Source organism: Triturus cristatus, chromosome 7 (genome assembly GCF_964204655.1).
Source record: "Triturus cristatus chromosome 7, aTriCri1.1, whole genome shotgun sequence".
Taxonomy (NCBI): domain Eukaryota; kingdom Metazoa; phylum Chordata; class Amphibia; order Caudata; family Salamandridae; genus Triturus; species Triturus cristatus.
Window position 1 is genome coordinate 361,431,901 of NC_140590.1, and position 19,501 is coordinate 361,451,401.

Genomic DNA, 19,501 nt, shown 5'->3' on the forward strand with positions numbered 1-19,501 from the left:
ATGCACATCAGTCTGCTAGAGCTGCAATTTAGCACCGGTAGCGCGTTCAGTGCTGGAAAATGAGCACAGAAGACATCATGTGGTGCACAAGAGTTCAAGTTGATTTTGCTCCCACTCGAGTAGAAAATCTACTTGAAAAACAGCCCTATGACCGCAACTACTCAAAACGGCTCATGTTAGAAGTCTTCCTAGCAACAAGAAACCGCACTAGAGAATGTCAAATCATGCTTGCGCTCACCAGCTCGCATTTCTGGAGCCTTGCAGGAGAAACATTCCACCACATGTTATTTGGCAGAATATGGCTGGAACCCATGTTACAAGAGTAACATGGAGTTGTAAAATACTGCCATTTCTTGGAGCTGAACAAAAGTTTCCATCCGGCCCTATTCAAAACCCACAAATGTCTGATATTGCATTATATTGTATTGTAATTGCATTTATATAGCGCTTTCTATCCCTGACGAGGCATCGAAGCACTTTTTCGGTGAGTAGCACGCTACTCTGGGACCCATAGAGGATTAGTGTTGAATTAGTATAGTGAAACATGCAAGTACATTTTAAGTGGTGGATAGGTTAGTCAGTTATTTGGATTTGGAATGATAGCAGAAGGATAGAGGAGGAAAAATGGTTTGTATTTATATAGCGCTTGTTACCCCTGATGGGTATACAGAACACCTAGAAAAAACCCAGGGCAACACAGGTGTGAGCCAAACCTTAGAAGGGATGAGTTCCTGCCTGAGGAAGAATTAAGAGAATGATCATGTTATGAGGAAATTATTGCTGAAACTATGACTCTCTTGTTCTGTTTAGGTTTCGCCTATTAGAGAAAGCATCCACTATTGAGGGCTTAGCAAGAACATTCAGGGACTTGGAACCTGCCTATTGCTTTCCATGTGTTTGCCTTCCTGTCACTCTCATGTGCCTTCTTCTTTTTGGTACCCAAGCTTGTCAATCTTGTGTTTGCCCCTCCCATGAAGAATAGCCTCTTTACCATTTCTTTTGATTGTATGGCTTCTATGCTTCCATTGCTTGCTTATATAGCACTATTTTTTTATCTTGTGTTAAGCAGTCTATGGGAGTGCATGTGTTTTCCAGCTATCTCCAATATATACTTCTCTGCTCCTCCACTGTTTGTTGCTCTCCGTTGCCTGTATGCTTCTCGCCAGCCTTCCATGTTGTGCGCATCCTCTTGTACTCCTCCCCTGTTGCTTTCTTGTCTGTGTGCTTCTCCCCTGCCTCCTCTATATTGCTCTCTTTCACCTGTTCGCTCCCCACAGTGCTCCACTTTGCTTTCTCTTTGAATCATCTACTTCCCCCACCTGCACTATCTGTGGTGCTTCACTCACTCATGCCCTTTGTGTTGCTTCTCCCTCCTATGCCCCTGTGTTGTTTCCACCACACCATTTGGGCACCCCCATCTTGTTTCCACCCAATGTTGCTTTCGCCACCTTCCCCATATTTGGTCTGCCTCCCCATTGCTTCCTTCCCGGTGTAAGTTCCATCCAATCCGTTTTGTAAAAAACGCTTTCAATGTTTTTTTTTTTTTGTTACCAATCCAACTCAGATCAATAACTACCAAAAAAATGTGGCACTGTCATTTTGTAGAAGCATGGATGCATGGTAGGTGCACCTATAAAATTTCACGGCTGGCTACGTAAAAATATTTTTTAAATTAATTTGCCATGCTGCACATCTTCAGCTATGCTGTGCAGCATGACTAGAAAACATTGGCAAACCCAATAGGTGCCAAAGGTATGACCCATTGGCTTCAACAATACTTATTTGATAATAGTCTTACTTCCACTCTGGATTCCTATTAATTGCCCAGTTTGTCTTCCAGTGGTAGAACGGATGATTTTCCGATTTTAGTTCCCTATTCTTTTCCTACTTTTTAAATGTTTGTCTTTTCCACATTTTTGATTTGCCCATCTACGGATATGCTGACACGGCATACTTCTAATGTTTTGTGGTCCAGCTTCTATAATCGCTTTTGGCCGCACTCACTGACACTGACAGAGCCATCTTAGAGTCTTTTTCTCTGAGCGCACTAGCTGCTTTACATGCTGCATACCGACAGACATGGACTGTGCCCCAGCTTGCTTCCCTCCCAGTGATGGGTAAGCCAGTGTTGCAATGTTTTTTATATTTGACTAATTTGCCTTGTGCTATGTTTTTAATGTAGCTTTTTGCCTGATCTAGCCCCTGTTGGAGTGCACTGCAGATAGTGCTCACCATCGATGTTCCTTGATACTATCAGTACTGATAATCAGTTGTTTTCCAATGCCAGGAGTAAAAGAAAATCAATTAGGTAAGGGATTGGTCATTAGGTGGCCACCTGCGTGTCTCCCCATTCATTCACTTACCTTTTATTTATTTTTGTTTGATCTGTTTATTATTTTTGCATTCAATGTAAAATGCATGTTAGACCGTCATATACATACAACATCCGCACAGGGTACGATGTGCCAAAACAGAACAGTTGTCCTTTCGCAATCTAGACACAGTGACATGGAAAATGATGAGGAGACATATGTAAAGTCATGTAGGTGGGCATAGTACACATGGTATCAATACACATCACCAAAATCAGCCAATGCAATTGGGACGTCAAATCACAAAGTAAAACAGCACCTTTACTATCCATCAAACAGTCATGCTATAGAAAAAGAACAACCGCAACAGCCATAAATAGCAAAGCAGTCCGAATTCTCTACATTTTTGCTCTCTGTCTCCTGCACGGTTTGGTTTGACATCCCAAAGCACAACAGTGTGCATAGAAAAGTCTATGGTCTCTGAGGTGGTGCGCAGTGCCCCTCTACCCCCCCCCCCCTCCCATACACCCCCCCCCCCCCCCCCCCCCCGCTCTTCAATCTTTGGCATCGCCCGCAGTTGGAGCATCATCGTGCAAGGATGTCTGAAGGTCGGGCAGAGCAGTATCCCAGTTAGCTGAGAGTGGATATTCCTGGAGCCCAGATGTCTTCTCTATGGAGCGCAACGCTCTCCTCTTGGGTCCAAGTGATAATAGAATGTGATCAGGCCTGCCACGTCCGAGGCTCAGGTAATATCGATCCGCAGGTAATGAGGTACTCAGCCACCAATAATCCCAGGTCCAAAAACCGGGAGGTAGGTGTGTGTTTTTATCCCAGTGGTAGAGTCCCACCAAGCAGACCTCACTAGTATGTCGTGCAGGTCTTCCCGTGCAGATGGAAAGGTGGTGTGTTATCTTGTGCAAGTAATATTGTAAGGCTGAGCAGGCCTGTGGCATATGGAGAAAGTCAGCATTGAGCTGGCGACATCCAGGACAGGAGGCATCTGTTCTGTTAAAATAGCAGCTAATGTCGGCTGGGGTTAAATAAGCTTGGTGTACTATATAGAATTGTATGAGCCGAAATCTGCCATTTCGGGGTACATACATTGGGTTCTCTAGCAGTGCAGTCCAGTCTTTGTATATCAATGGTCTTGTTAATGCTTTTTCCAAGTTAAGGCACAATGATGCACGGGGGCATTCCCTTCTCTGCCATCAGGGTCTCATAGGGAATAAGGAGCCCCTCCTGATAGAGGTCACCTAGTGGGTGTAGTCCTGACTCATGCCGGATGGTCAGCTCTTCCATTGTAGTCGTGGACCGACCTCTGGGTGTGCCAAGTATTGCCTCTGCTGGGGTGTATGGCGTGGTTGACTTAGTAAGGGAGAGGCTATGACGGAAATGCTGATCTGCCACCCACAACATTCTAGAAGATGGTAATGACGGCTTGGCGGAGGGGGTGGAAAAAGTGAAGAATAGCAGCCATCCCTAATGCCTCCTCCAGTGTAGTAGCCTCCTCAAGTTGCGTACCTGCCAACCACCTAGCTACCAATTAGAGTTGGGAAGCAAAGTAATAATGTTCATAATTCAGTGTTTCTAGCCCACCTTGGTCTACAGGTAAATATAATTTTGTCAATGCCACTCTGCAGCGGGATTTGCTACAGATGAATTTGCGGCGCGTCCTCTCCAGAGCTCTGAAGAAGAGGGGTGATATATATAATAGAAGATTACACAAGTAATAACAGAGACAAGGAAGCACCACCATCTTCAAGAGCAGTAAATGGCCAGCTCCCAACAGTAGCAGCATGGCCTAGAAGGCCATCCATGGGCTCACGGAAGTGGTCGCCCGGACAAGGTTCCCGTCAAGCAGGTCTGACTCAGAATGTTATATCCTGATACCTAGGTATCTGAATACCGCTGGTTGCAAAGACATAACAACCCGGTTGATAGTTAATGTAGGGTCTAAGATTGTGGGCACAAAAGGAAAAAGGCAGGATTTCATCCAATTAACCCGGAAGCCAGATAATTGGACAAAGTTGTTGAGCATGTGCGCTATTGATTGTGGGACAGAGTAGACATCTCTGATATAGATTTAGGAAACAATTGAAGACCTGGATTTACCAGCAATCTGATACTTATGTGTTGGCAGCTATTTAGATTTCTCATCACCCGAACCCTATACGTATGCTCAGCGCCATGATGCTCCCTCCGGAGCGAAAGTTTGCGCTTTATAAATACCCAAATACAAATACAAATAGAGAAGCAAATCGTCTGCATGCTAAGAGATCACATCAAGACTGTCCTCTAGAGGTATACCCCAGTCTTTGGCCTGCCCCTGCCAGAGGCTCAGTAGCCAAGGAAAAGAGAAGAGGGGAAAGGGGACAACCTTGCCAGGTGCCCCTGCGTATATGTACCTGGTCGGAGATCAGGGTTCCTGTATGGACCTTCGCCACCGGCCCCTATGCTGTATTGTGGCAGTACTGCAAAGAGAAAGGGCAGCTCCAGCAAATCAGAGGCCTTCTCCAGGTCCAAAACCCAGAACCCAGAATGAGGGTAGGTGCCCAAAACATAAAGCAAAAGATGCAGCAGATTGAGTGAAGTATTGTGGGCTGGAACAAACCTGTTTGGCCCTGGTGTTTTAGCGCAGGGACCAGGGACACCAGAGGATGATTTTGGCCAATATATTATAGTCTGTGTTAAGCAATGCTAGCGGCCTGTAGGAGCCAAGTAGAGCAGGGTCCCTGTCTGGTTTGGGAAGGGACACCACAAGGTGAGAAGACAAATTGAACGTGGTCAGCAAGTGGGGAGCCAACAGGTCGGCATGTACTTTGTAAAACTCAGCAGGCAGTCCATCAGGACCCGGTGACTTTCCCTCAATGGAGTGATGGGGGCATCAAGCTCCAGGTGTTGGTCAGGGTTTATTCGTAAGAAGGGGAGTGTAGAAAGGAACACGTCTGTTTCGGCACCATCAGCTTTAAGCGGTGATTGATATAGCTTGCTGAAGTGCCCGGTGAGCTCATCATGGATCTCCGATTGTGTGTATATCAGGCAATCGCTAGCGGACTGTAAAATTACAGTTGGGCGGTTTGGCTGCTCCTGTCTGATCAGACATGCCAGGAGGGAGTCCGATTTATAAGCTGCTGCATGAGTTTTGGCAGAATGAGCCACATAGTTATGGTATCTAAGACGTTCCAGTAGGGCGACATGGGTGGGCCACGCATCTCAAAGGGAGGTGCCGAGCGATTTATCATGCATGAGCTGGGTCTCCAGTTCCAAAATTTACATTTGATCTGGGATAGCTCACCCACGATTTGGCAGCGCATTCTGCCATTCACTCCCAGACTATGACCTTGAATCGTCACCTTCAACTCATCCCATTTAACCAACCTCAAGGTGGCAGTGCCCGCGCTATGATCAAAATAATTGTCTATTGCGCTACTAAGCGCTGCGCGGAGTGGAGGGTCTTCTAAAGTTGTACGCTATAGATGCCAGGGGGGTGTGGGGGTAGCAGCCTCCCAGGTGAAGTGTAAATATTGGTGGTTGGGGTCCCAGTGAGTGTGCCCCAAGTAATCAATATGTGTGATGGAGGGGACAAGGTTAAGTAAACTAACCATGCGATCTATGAATGTGTAAATCGTGTGGTCTGGAAAAAAAGGAATACACCCGCTAGTCCATGTTTCACAATCTCCAAAAATCCGCCAAATGCCAGTGATCAAGCCAATTCTGCAGCGTATGTGCATTATAGGCAGCAAGTGTTTGTGGGAGAGGGGGAAACGATATATCTAGGTTAGTGTTCAGTGCACTGTTAAAGTCTCCACCGAGTAACAATGGGAGCCCACTCCAGGAAGAGAGCACAACCGAAAGATGTCAGGAAAAGGGCACTTGGTTGGAGTTGCATGCGTATATGTTTAGCCAAGGCAGAGAATGGAATAAACTGCCTGGTATTGCTAAAGTAATGCCTATATTCAGTGGTACTAATGTGTTTGATGTAAACAAACCTGTTGAAACAAACTATCTGGGATTTTATAAACAGATCAACAAGGCCCTTGATTAAACCATCCCAGTAAAAAACTTGAAGACTAAGAGTAAGCCATCTGCCCCTTGGTTTAACGAGAACCTAAAAATTATTTAAAAGAGCTGTAAATTGGCAGAAAGGAAATGGAGGAAGGGCTATGATACAGCTAATAAAGAAGCTTTGAAGACTGTAATGAGTAAATATAAAAATGAAATTTTAAAAGTCAAAGCAGAGTTTTTTGCCAGCTCAATTCTTCAGGCTCCCAATAAAACCTGGAGGGTCTTTAAGATAGTAGATGAATTGACCAATCCAGATTGCTCAAAAAATAAAACTATCGCGACCGAAGAACTATGAGAAAGCCTAGCCACTTTCTTTTAGGAGAAAATCTCAAAAATAATTACCGGGTTATCAGAAAGCAAGGAAAATTCATGTGACCCTGTATCGGAGACATATACATAGCTATTAGCCTATCAAACAGAAAAAGGGGCACATGAGAATAGACTTGCTATTTTTAGCCAGTTTAGTACATCCACGAAGAAGAGTTTTTTCAAGCTTGCCATGAGTACTAAATCTGGGTCCCCGATGGACCCCCTGCCCCACAAGGTCTGGAAGGAGTATGGCAGGGAGCTATTACCACGGCTCCATCAGATTTGTAGTCAATCTTTGAACAGCGGAATAGTTCCTTCTTGCTGGAAACAGGCGATTGTGACACCTTTATTAAAAAACCCACCCTTGACCCTCTGTGCCCTAATAATTATCGACCTATTTCCCTCCTCCCATACCCGGTAAAAATTCTTGAAGGCCTGGTCAGTAAAAGCCTTTCCCAATTTCTGGAAACCAACCGGGGACTGGAAGACGTGCAATTTGGTTTTCGACCTGACCATGGGGCGGAGACAGCTCTAGTAGTCGTCTTAGATGAACTTAGAATGCAGCCAGACATTGGCCAGTCAACCGTCCTGATCCTCTTAGATATGTCTGCCGCATTCGACACGGTCAACAATAGAATATTACTGAGACAGCTTGCCTACCTTGGGCTGGAGGGTCTGGCCTTTAACTGGCTTCAGTCTTACCTGGAAAACAGGCAACAAACTGTGGCCCTCCCGCCTTTTTGTTCTGAATTCAGAACAGTCCAGCATGGGGTTCCTCAAGGCTCTTCTATCAGCCTGATCCTTTTTAATATCTATTTGAGACCATTGATTACCATTATTAAATCGTACAACATCAAGCTGGTGAATTATGCAGATGACACGCAGCTTATCCTGTATCTAGAAGGCAGAGAGTCCACATCACTCAGTAGCTTCCATGAATGCATGCAGAAGACTGCTAGATGGCTATCGGACAACTCTCTGCAATTTAATGGTGGGTAAATAGAAATTTTACACTACACTGTGAAGAAAATCCTTCGTCCTCTTCCAGACAGTTGTTGGCCCATTCAGGCAGATACGCCTCCCATACCAGCGGTAGCAGTGCGCAACTTGGGGGTAGTTTTTGATGACAAGCTGAGCCTGGAGAAACATGTGAATAAGACAGTTGGGACTTGTTTCTCACTCATAAAGGCTCTGCGGAAAATTTTCCCCATGCTCCCTTTGGCTGCTAGGGCTCTAGTAGTTAGAAGTGTTATTTTAAGCCGGCTGGACTACTGTAATGCCCTACTACTCGGTTCAGCCAACTTCCTTATTCTGAAATTACAAAGAATACAGACAATTGCTGCTAAGTTGGCTTTAAAGAGGACCCGAGGCGATTCTGCATCTGCGGCTCTTAGTGATCTTCACTGGCTCCCTCTAGCTCAGAGAATCCAGTTTATATCACTATGCATTGTTTTTAAGGCCCTTTATGGACTTGGACCCCTGCCATTGCAAAAAAAGTTTGCCTGGCATGCCCCATCACGAAATCTTCGTTCTTCTACTGCCCACCTGGTCTGTACCGCCAGAGTAAGAACCTCTAAGTTTGAGGGGAGAGCCTTCCGCTGGGCGGCTGCCTGTCTGTGGAACAATCTTTCGCCTGATATCAGACAAATAGAAGAATACCTTCAGTTTAGGAAAAAACTTTAAACGTATCTCTTCCCTAGAAGGTAGTGCAGGCTGTACATCCGGTGGGTAAATATGTACATGTAGAGGAACTGCTGCCAGTCAGCGCCAGGATAACCGCGGGGTGATAGTGCGCTTTAGATATTTTTTAGTACATTACATGTTCCCTATTAAAATGTGGGTTCATTTTATTAAAATGTAGGTGGCCATTGATAAATATAATGCGACCTTCAGAGTCTATGATCACATCTCGTGAGTGGAAAGGCACCCTCCCAACCGGGTCACTCACTTACCTTAATATGAGCAACTTTGGTCTTCCTACCATTTTTAACATTTCTACACCCTGACCAAAGCAATTTTAGGTAAGCACATTTCTGACTGCTACTCTGCCATTTTGGTTGCCAATTTTTAACCTGGAGCTGTTTTAGTTCTCCTTATTGTTTTCGTGTGTGACTCCAAATGTCTTTGACAAGTCATCTAATGTAGACCCCCTCCATTGCCATTATTCTCAGGTTGAAACATTACGTACGCTCATAATTCTGGACGGTACCTCTTGGATATCATCAGTTATGATTTGACAGATGTTTTTGCACTGCAATCAGCTGCTCAGATTGACCGTCCAACCTTCCTCTGTGTTATTTGTTTTTCTTCTTTTTCAGTTAATTACCGCACTTGAGCATTGTGCCATTTCTACTTTCTTAAACTTCTTTTTAAAACTTGCACAACAATTGCTATCTTTTCTGGAATTGTTTTTATGTCTGAAGTTTATATATGTATATGTATAGTCTGTCAGTATTACTGAAAGAGAAATGTTCAACTATAATTAGTATTGGTGTGTGCTTAATGTAAACTTTGTATTACACCACTTTGCAAATATGTATTCATTTGTGGCATACAGAATATAGTATTCATTATTTTGAGTGCCTTTGAAGGAACCACTGTTCCCTCTACTGAAAATCTGGCAAACATCATGTCCATGGCATTCTCATGACCAGCCAATTCGAATGAGGAAATTCTGGCTCCAATCATTAGAAATCTTAGGAGGACATATGTTGCCATAGATGGTTGTGGTAGTTTTCTGTACAGCCCAAGAGTGATAGCTGCAACCAAAATTCAGACACCAGAAATCAGCCTTTAGCTTTCATTTGCTTTCATTTCTTAAATGCATGGCACCCAGTTTATTACCTGTGGGCATGGAGAGCTCACAGAAAACCAATGCGTCTGGTGCCCCCACTCAGAAGATGCAGAGGAACACAGACATAGGTCAACTGTTTGGAAGCTTAAGTTCTTGTGCAAATAAGACTCAGTGTAATTACCATTTACTTAAAAACAAATGCTAAAAAGTTCACAAATACCATCCTCAACATGTTCTCCTAGCTACCAATCAGAGCACAAAGGACTGGTACCCAGAGAAAGAAACCTTAGGATGAGCCAATGTTGAAACTTTATTGTTAATGCAGGTTTACATACAGCCCAAGGGTGATAATTGTGACCAAAGTAAAGATACTCTCAAGCAGAATTTCGCATTCATTTGCTTCGAAATTTCCAAATTGCATTGCACCTATGTTATTGCATGTTGACACACCACACCTAATATAAAATACATATATGTCTGGTATTCCCACTTTTAGGAGAGCCGGCAGAAAAAAAAAGTGAGTCGGGACTTGTCAGTGATCCTGTGTGAGGGAGACTGGAGAGAATGCAGAAAATCAGTCAAATATTATGTTTAGCGCTTTCGCCCGGCCGGCTTCTCAGAGCAAGCTTATATCACTCAATCCCTTAGGTTATACAGAGTTAGAATACATATTTCGCTTGCTTTCAATAAAGTCCTTAAATTGAGACCTTTCATGAAATGAACAGTGCACAATAAACAATGATAATGTCCCAATGTTGCATTCTTCATTTATATTATGTGATTGTGCATCCTATATTTCATATGAAAACCCACACTTATTTGGTATGCCAATATTCCAGACATTCAGAGCAACATTTCCTTAAATGGCGTTACAAGATTTCTGATAAATCCCCCCAAAAATATTGGGTAAATTGTTATTGAAAAATGAAAATATCTGTAAAGAAGGGTCTAGACCAATACATTGCTCACAATGCGCTGAAACAATATATATTTTGTATGAGTGCACAAAGAGTCCAAAGAGGTTCAAGTTTTTGAACAACCATACAGTGATTTGTATTAAAATGTTCCCGTACAAAGGTGCGCTAACACCATCAAACAGTAAGGGTTAAAACGGAAATTAAAGGAGCGGATATCCTGTTTATCCAATAAAAACTACTCGTGGAGGCCCCGCCTCCATGCTTTTATCTAGGCCTTGCCTCTAGTTGCGCAGATGAGACACTAAAAGCTGCAACTTCCAGATGTTGCACCACTTGCATCTCTATTGCATACAGATGTTTCCAGCATGCACGTTTATCTACTGTTCTACTTAACGTCCCCCTGTTCTGGAAGATCATAAGGTGTTCAACTTTTATTTTTGGAACTTCTATGGTTCTTTGATATTTTGACCTGTAAGCTCTAGTCCCTGATGCATGCTGCAGGATAGCTCAGTGGGATAATAGTTAAGCCAATCTTATTCAAAGAGGTCCCTTGGCACCCATGGCTGGTCGTGGAAACATCTGGATGCACTCCTGTTAGTACTGCTCTTTTTTACTTTTCCTGCGATATTAGCTGCCCCCCTGGGCTGTCTGCATCCGCGAGGTCTTATCACTGTCTCTATACTTCTTAGCACGGTTACAATACCAAACAGTTTCAAAAGTGCAGTAAAAAGTGAGAAACGTTCACTATAGTGTGCAGTAGAACATTCCACAGAAGCATCCACACATTTCATGTTATACCTTCAATGGCTGTTCTTTGGACCAGAACCACAGCACAAGCAGACGATTCTTCAATCAGATCTGAACCGCGCACTCCCCAGTATTTCTACTTTCTACCTTGTTTCTCTCGTCTGATAAGAGCCATTCCCGAGCTTCACATGCACCACCCTGGCAAGCAGCATACAGGCCAAACCTGGTCTGTGATTTCTGAAGAACTTTGACAGAGGGCACTCGTTAGTTCTGAAAGTCCAGGTGAGTTCATAATTGTGCTCAGTGATTTGCCAGAAGCTGAAGGTTAGGCAATAAACAATGCAATCCTGCTTGGACACAGCTCAGTGGGCTCCTCCGCAAAGCCTGGAGGTCATGGTTCGAGCCCTGAGAGGTCTGAGTCATCCTTTCACCAAACGGAGGCTGATGAGCTGAGCATTACTGAGTCAGCAAATATAATACCTTTCATTTTCACTGATGTTGTTATTATTATTATTATTACTATTATCCTTGTTGGTTTATGAAAAAGATATAGGTGCAATGGCAGAAAAAGGTCGAACATTTCCTAGTACATAGTGACTATATAGAATCCATAATACCTTATGTAAATATTAAAGGTCCTCACAGCTTCCTGCAGAAGTGCTCTGGGCGGGACCTATCGTGTCTTGTGGCTGCATCCGTTTATAAATGTAAACTCCACTTGTCCTTCAGAAGCTATTCTCGCTGCCCTGGAGAGGCTGTGGGCAGAATGTCTGCAGAAGCGCCTCTTTGGTTCATGCAAAGTGAAGTGGCATTAAATGGGCAGAAAAGGATCCGATTATGGAAAGTTATAAATTCAAATATATACAGCAGTTCCGGCCTTAGGACTGCACTGGTTTTCAACGCAAACATTAAATCTTCATCTACGGAACACTCTTAAAGTCTATTAAAGGTGACGTATGGCTATAGTGGATTGAGATTCTGTGGCTCTCCATAGGATGCTGTGTGACAAGCCACCGCACACCGCATCTCTTCCAGACAACTGGAATCTATTGTGGATATCTGCCCTGATTACACTGTTGTCTACCATGGAAAGTTCGCCATGACATTGTATGGAATGACAAAGGTTTTTCATTAGAAAAGGCGCATTTTCTATATGACATAAAGTATAGCAGGAGGTAGTGGCCCTATAGCAACAGCAATAATCTTCAGCTGATCTTTAATAAAATTATGTGGATCATTTTGGCAAATTTAGAAGAAATATATTTATAGTGCACAAAATGTGTACAGTTAATTCCGAAAGAAATTCTTTTCTGCTCCACTCTAAGTGGTGAGGAAGACTTTGTCTGCCAATGATGCTCCAGTAAGTGCCCTTTTCAGAGGATGTTGAAATAAATGAAACGCCTTTCCATCATTAGCTAAAAAGATGGCATCGTACGTTGAGTGCTACTCCACCTTAAAAGAAGAAACTGGGCCTTTGTGCCCAAATCTGGTATAATGTGGAAGACGGGATGGGCAGGATCAGGTGGTAGTGTCCGTCTATATGTTAAAAATTCACACAAGGCAGGGGATGCAAGCCATGAACTTCCATTTTACAGATCATACAATGCATTTTCCTGTAATTTATGCAAGATAAACCATAATTTGCAATATCAAACACATGCAGCCTCATTTCAGGCTCAACAATGAACGAACTCAAAGAGCAACAAGTGGGCTAACTTCTTGACTACAGCCAGGAGATATGCTGACACCTGAAATCATGGGTTTTGGGCCCTTGCCCGGAGCCGTTGATGTAAAAAGAAGCAGAGGACCCTAGACAATTCTGCGAGAGATGCTCGACTGATGCATCTGGTTAGCATATGCATGGCACGCTTACTTGATATCAGCATCTAGAGTGGACTTGTGGAGGGCCGGACTAGGCGATTCACCGAATAATAAAGTCAAGCCTGGGTTTTAGCACGGCCAAGGCTCATGCAAATTAGCTCCACGGAATTTAATTAAATGTAAATGAGCCTCATATATATTCACTGCAGATAACTTGAAACCCTGACCGTATTTTCCATGTGTCGTAGGTCGACCTCCCCAGCTTTGGTATACAGGTTGACATTGCTGCTATAGCTTTTATTTTTAATCTGTCCAGTTGGGCAAAATCAGTCCCAGATCCATTCAATCTGGCCTGAATTTGTCACGGATTATTTCATATTTGACCAAATAACGATATAATCTGGCTCCTACCACTTCAAACCGTACCCAGGTCGATCCTAATCCGGGTATGGTCAAAATCTGTTAGGTTTGGACCATGTCTGCCTTGTGTGGTACGGGCCAGTTTCAATCTTGGTAAGGCTAGTCCAGGCCTGACACTGGACAGTCCAAACCTGGGCTGGGTCCATCAAAACCAGACCCAAGCAAGACTAATCCTTTCCATGCCAGCCCTCCTTGCTTGCCGAACATTCGTGATGTGTTGATGATTGGCTGACCCTGGAATTCATGGCCACCGGCCCGGCCGGTCACTATCATTTCTATACTGATTTCCATGAGTGCTGTTCTTCATCCTATTGTTCATGTGTCGTTTTGGGATGTGATCTGCCTCGTCTTTGGGAGTGATTCCACTTCAACAGCATATGGTAATCTGGAAAAATGTGCCGTTTAACTTCATGTCTTAGCTCCTGTTTAGAACATGAGTAATTCATGTTCAAGAAAAATGTACATAGATCGTGTGGTCCACTTCTGTGAGTCAACGCCCCTTCTGTGGCTCGACCTCCTGTGTAGCTGCCCACTACCCTTAATTGACTGTTTTTTGCCCTCTTACATTTTCCATTTTGCATATGCAAAGGCGGTGATTTGACTTTCCCTACCCTTCATCCGCCTCACACCTTTACAATCACATGTTGCTCATTCCATATGTGTGGTAAAAATGTACATATGCTTGACTTCCGTTCTTGCAACAGGCGTAATTTATAAGAGCGCAAATATGCATTATCTTCTGGATGCAAATACGGAAATTGGGCAAAATATCCCTTTTTAAGATTACGGGTTTTCTGCCTTATTTCGCTCTTTCGTCATGACACGCCAGTGCTTAGAAACAGGCTAGACACATATGTTAGGAGCCGTGCTAAATAAAACTGTTTATTAACATCTGTCAATCATTTAAAGAGTTAATTTCTATCCTCTTTTACACCCACAGCTATTCAAACAAAAAAGTGTAACTTTTTGCACATATATGGTTACATTTGGGCTGAAAAAAAATAGTCTGATGAGAACTGGGGGCCACGTTTTCTTGGTTATTACCCCCGATTGTCGCTCACCTTTCGATTTTAATTATCTTCTGATTTCTGGATTAGTGATAAATATTTATACATTCTGTTAGCTGGCTCAGCTGGATCCATCTATTTAAGCCGCTTGGAGACTGGCGCCTTAAGAGGCTTTCCCGCCAATTAGGGGATCGCCCTACTGTGCATAGACGCGATGGCCTGAGTGACAGCCGGTGTAAATCTTCCAGAACCAAAGACGCGCGTGCACTCTTAGCTGGATAGCCGTTCACGGTGAGTGCCTCGCCTCTACTGCAGCTCACGGGAGGTGAACATCTACCGTTCCCTGACTCGCCATATCATTGGGGGATATGGCATTTGCTTTAATCTTGCTTCATTTCTGTCAAATCGACTTGACAACATCAGAGTGATAAGGCACAACAAGTCTATGGTTGTTAAATATTTTTCAGAGTTGTCTGCTTTAGGGGTCAACAGCACTGTTCAGCGTTTTGCTGCCTTCAGATGAAGACATTATTCCGAGCTTGTACTTTACATCATTCAATTTATAAACTGATGTTTCCAGGTCACAATCCATACCTCCTAAGGCATCAAGAGAGAGACCCAAAGCGCTTCACTTTTGGCAGCCACCGCCCACCCCGAGGGTACCAGGAGAAATGCACCTGTTTCTATCGCTCTCTGTTCATGGGCGCGAGAACAACCACCTGTTTGCTCCGGGGGAGCCTGGGACGCCCCTGGGCTTCTAGTCTCCTCGCTGGGTGCGTCTGAGACTGAAGCCAGTACTGGGGCAGCGCTGCCGCCACGGGGTGCTGTCCCAAACCAGCAGCACCCAGCCCCCGCCTTCTGGAATGTTGTCCTGGGTTCCGAGGGACGCCTCGGGTCGAGTTCTCGTCAGCATGTTTCATAATGGGCTCGACCCTATAGAACCACAACGGCAAGAAACGTCTGCACCCTCGCCCCTCTTTCACCAAAGCGCTCCGAAGTTGTTTGATTGCAGTACAACCCACTATGTAAATACATCTAACTGCGACTCCCCCCTTTGACAATGGTGTGATCCTAGGCCGAACAGCCTGGGCAAGATTCTCAAAGAAAATATATTGGAAGGAAATGTTGCAGGCGCCTTTCGTAGATGCTTTCCCACAACCTGCGGGTCCCAGTCACATTATTCCCTTATAGCGCTTGAGTACTTGTGATGTTTAAGAGCTTTACAAAAAATGTGAAAAAAATAAATGCAATGTTTATTAATGTTCGCATAAAGGTGCTGCCTTACCTGCTACGTAGGTGACGGCACCTGCCTGGAAGATTAGCAGAGCTCTGCAGATTAAAGCCAGCATCCTTCTACAGGTTCTCTCTTCATCCCCAGAACAACCAGCAGCAGAAATAATCGGAGATGTTGACGGATTTAAAAAGTAGAACGCCAAATTTACAAAGTGTGTTTTCAAGTTTTCTCTGGGCACTGAACAGTCAACGAGACAGCTTTATCTTCACGCAAGTATCTTGCTCCAGCATCCGTGCCTTAAAAATCTCGTGACTGTACTCCCGCAAGGCCAGTTCTTTTACTTTATAAATATATAATAAGTGATGTCTACCACTCTGGTGTCTCTAGAAGGTGCTGCATCTCTTTAATATACACAAAAGAAGCAAATATAATTTTCTTCTTATTTCGCCGTATTTGGTAAAAAGAAAACTGAACAGAATCAATGGTTGCGTCCGCTGTCCCGGGAGAGCAGCCGGGATACTTGGCTCATTTTCCTAAAAAGAACGCCAAATCGCAATTACAGTATCCGATAAGCGTCGCTTCGAGTGGGTGGGAATCCCGGCACGAGGCAGGGCTCTTCGCATTGGCGTTTTACATGTGTACATACAATTTCATAAGTTGATGGCGAAAGCGAGTGGCGCGCGGTTGAACGTGGAGTCCACGATGAAGGATGACACGTACGGATACAGACGAAATCCCCCTCGAACGCCCTGGCGTGGATGTCAGATCTGACAGCCCGACAACCTAGCGTCTGTCCAAAAGATGTCTTTGCTCAGCACCATCTGTGAGTGCGCCGCCCCCTCTCGTGGTCTGGCAGGTGTGGTGAGAGTGCACCCGTCCCCTCTCTGTCCCTGTATCTCTTCCCGCTCCCTCTTCCCTAGTTCTATCTCTCTGCCTCTCTCTGTACGATCACATTTTCTTTTCCACACACACCCTGAGAGGGGAGAAGGGGAGGGGGAGAGATTTAAGGTGGATCCTGGGAGGAGGTGGGAAAATATGGAATGAATAAATGACGCTCTTGCAAGCCTGTAATCTCTCTTGAAATCTGCGCTCCCTTAAGTGAGGGAGACCCCGGGCAGTCTTTGGTTACAGGGCGCAGGGAGGCGCAGATGTCTGGCTGCAGGTGCGGTTAGCGGACTGAGGCTGGGACCTGTCCTCCAGGCGCTGCCAAAAGGGTTTATTGGTGAAAAAATAAAGAAAAGATATCTCTAGTATTATAACCCACTTCAAAACGTCAGTAGGTATAGAATGTACAGTTTGATGGTTATTAGATGAGACTTACCTTTTTTGAAATACCCATAGGAAGGGGAGTTGCGGAAAGCGAGGAAGGACACACCTGTGATGGACGTGGACAAGGTGAGAAGTGCGTGACCGACCCTTGCACGTGTGAAAAGGCGTGGTGAGAGGGAAGGAGACACACAGACCCTGTTATGAATAGTGGGGCAGGGTGGGTGGGGCTAGGGACTGAGGGCATGTGATGATGACTGGAAGGGGAGAGGAAAGGAATAACAACTGAGATAAATCTAGGGACTTGGTGGGAAGAGGGGATCCGAATCTGGGATGAATGAAAGGACAGGGCTAGCGAGGGACGCGAGATGGAGGCATGTGATGAATGGAGGGAAAGAGTGAGATTCAGATAAAGAGACAGGGAACCGGTGATGAATGGAGGGTCAGGGTGAAAAGGAGGGGAGAGGCTGAGACCTTTCGATGAGTGGAAGTCTGTAGTGAGAGACAGCATGAGGAGCGACACAATGGAATGTCGAAAATCAAACACCCCAAAAGTGATGGCATGACCATATGCAAATAGTCTAACCAGTGGCAATCAGTCAAGGTAGCATCCTAACCAGTGATTAATTTGAGCCGGTGGTTTCCGGGACTTGGCAACTTCACTTGAATGGCAATACAGGACTTATGGCTGTCTGCCGCATGGTGGCACTGTCTTTCTAATTTAGGGATGAGCACAACAACAGTTAAATCGATCAATCAATCAATCAATCAGTCAGAATATATAAAGTGCAACGCGATCACCCCTAGGGGTATCTGGGAGCTGAGGTTGCTGCGTCTGCGTTGAGTAGCTTTCTAAAGTTCGACAGGGAGGGTGCCATTCGGAGGTGAAGGGGGAGGACATTCCAGGTCTTATTGGCGATGAAGGAGAAGGAGTGGCCTCCTCTGTGGCTGTGATGAACGTGGGGGATGTGTGTGAGGGCAAGAGAGGCAGAGCGCAGCTATCTCGAGGGTAGATGGAAGTTCAGCCGGAAGTAGGACGTCTTTGGTCGTGGAGAGCTTCGAAGGCATATGTGAGCATGAACTGTATGGGGAGCCAGTGGAGGTGTCTGAGGTGTGAAGGGATGTGGGTCCGTTTGGGGAGGTCTATGATGAGTCTGGCTGCAGCATTCTGTATGGTCTGGAGTCTTCTGAGGAGCTGGGTGGGGATTCCGGTGTAGAGAGCGTTGCCGTAGTTAAGGCAGCTGATGACGAGGGCTTGTGTGACGGTCTTTCTGATGTTTACTGGGATCCATCTGAAGATTCTGCGGAGCATGAGGAGGGTGTGGAAGCAGGTGAAAGCAACAGCATTGACTTGTTGTTTCATGGTCAGTTGGCTGTCGTGGATTATGCCAAGGTTGCACGCATGGTGGGTTGGTGTGGGTGTGAGTCTGAATTCTTCCGGCTACCAGCTGTGGTCCTATGCGGAGTTGCTCTTCCCGAACACCAGCACCTCTCTTTTGTCGGAGCTGAACTTGAGGCTGCTATTTCTCATCCAGTCGGCTACCTTGGTCATGGCATTGCGGAAGTTGGTTCTGGTGTTGAAGGGGTCGTCGGTGAGCGAGAGGACGAGTTGGGTCAATCAATCAATCAATCAATCATAGGAATTTATAGAGCGCTCTACTTACCCGGAGGGTCTCCAGGCGCGGGGGGGGGGGGGGTGCTGCTACTACCCGAACAGCCAGGTCTTGAGCTTCTTCCTGAAGGCGAGGTGGTCTTGGGTCAGGCGCAGGTCGGGAGGGAGGGAGTTCCAGGTCTTGGCGGCCTGGTAGGAGAAGGACCTTCCTCCTGTTGTCGTTCTTCGGATGCGGGGGACGGCGGCGAGGGCGTGACTGGCTGATCGGAGGTGTCGTTTGGGAGCGTAGAAGTTGATGCGGTTGTTGAGGTAGCTCGGGCCTTGGTCGTGAAGAGCTTTGTGTGCGTGGGTGAGGAGACGGAAGGTGATTCTCTTGTTGACCGGGAGCCAGTGCAGGTCTCTTAGGTGTCCGGAGATGTGGCTGTGTCGTGGGATGTCGAGGATGAGTCTGGCTGAGGCGTTCTGGATCCGTTGGAGTCTCTTCTGGAGCTTGGCGGTGGTTCCGGCGTAGAGGGCGTTGCCGTAGTCCAGTCGGCTGGTGACGAGTGCCTGGGTGACATTCTTCCTGGTCTCGGTGGGGATCCACCGGAAGATCTTCCGTAGCATGCGCAGGGTGTTGAAGCATGACGAGGAGACGGCCTTGACTTGCTTGGTCATGGAGAGGGAGGAGTCCAGGATGAAGCCCAGGTTGCATGCGTGGTCTGTCGGTTTGGGTGCGGTGCCCAGGGCGGGGGGCCACCAGGTGTCGTCCCAGGCGGAGGGCGAGGATCCCAGGATGAGGACTTTCGTCTTGTCCGAGTTCAGCTTCAGGCGGCTGGTCGACATCCACTCGGCTACCTCTTTCATTCCTTCGTGAAGGTTGGCTCTGGCGGCGGCGGGGTCGTTGGTCAGGGAGAGGATCAGCTGGGTATCGTCGGCGTAGGAGATGATGTTGAGGTTGTGTTGGCGTGCGATGGCCGCGAGGGGGCTCATGTAGACGTTGAAGAGGGTTGGGCTC

General features: G+C 45.7%; 1 protein-coding gene across 1 annotated transcript in view; it reads right to left on the reverse strand.

Annotated features, from left to right (window-relative positions):
• CA11 (carbonic anhydrase 11 (inactive)) overlaps positions 1–16,561 on the reverse strand; it is a 929,313-nt gene extending 912,752 nt beyond the window's left edge. The window contains exon 1 of the mRNA XM_085616527.1: positions 15,678–16,561. Within this exon, the coding sequence (XP_085472653.1) occupies positions 15,678–15,741 (64 nt within the window). The 5' untranslated portion in view covers positions 15,742–16,561. The remainder of the gene's footprint in view (positions 1–15,677) is intronic.
• Positions 16,562–19,501: the final 2,940 nt, after the last annotated feature.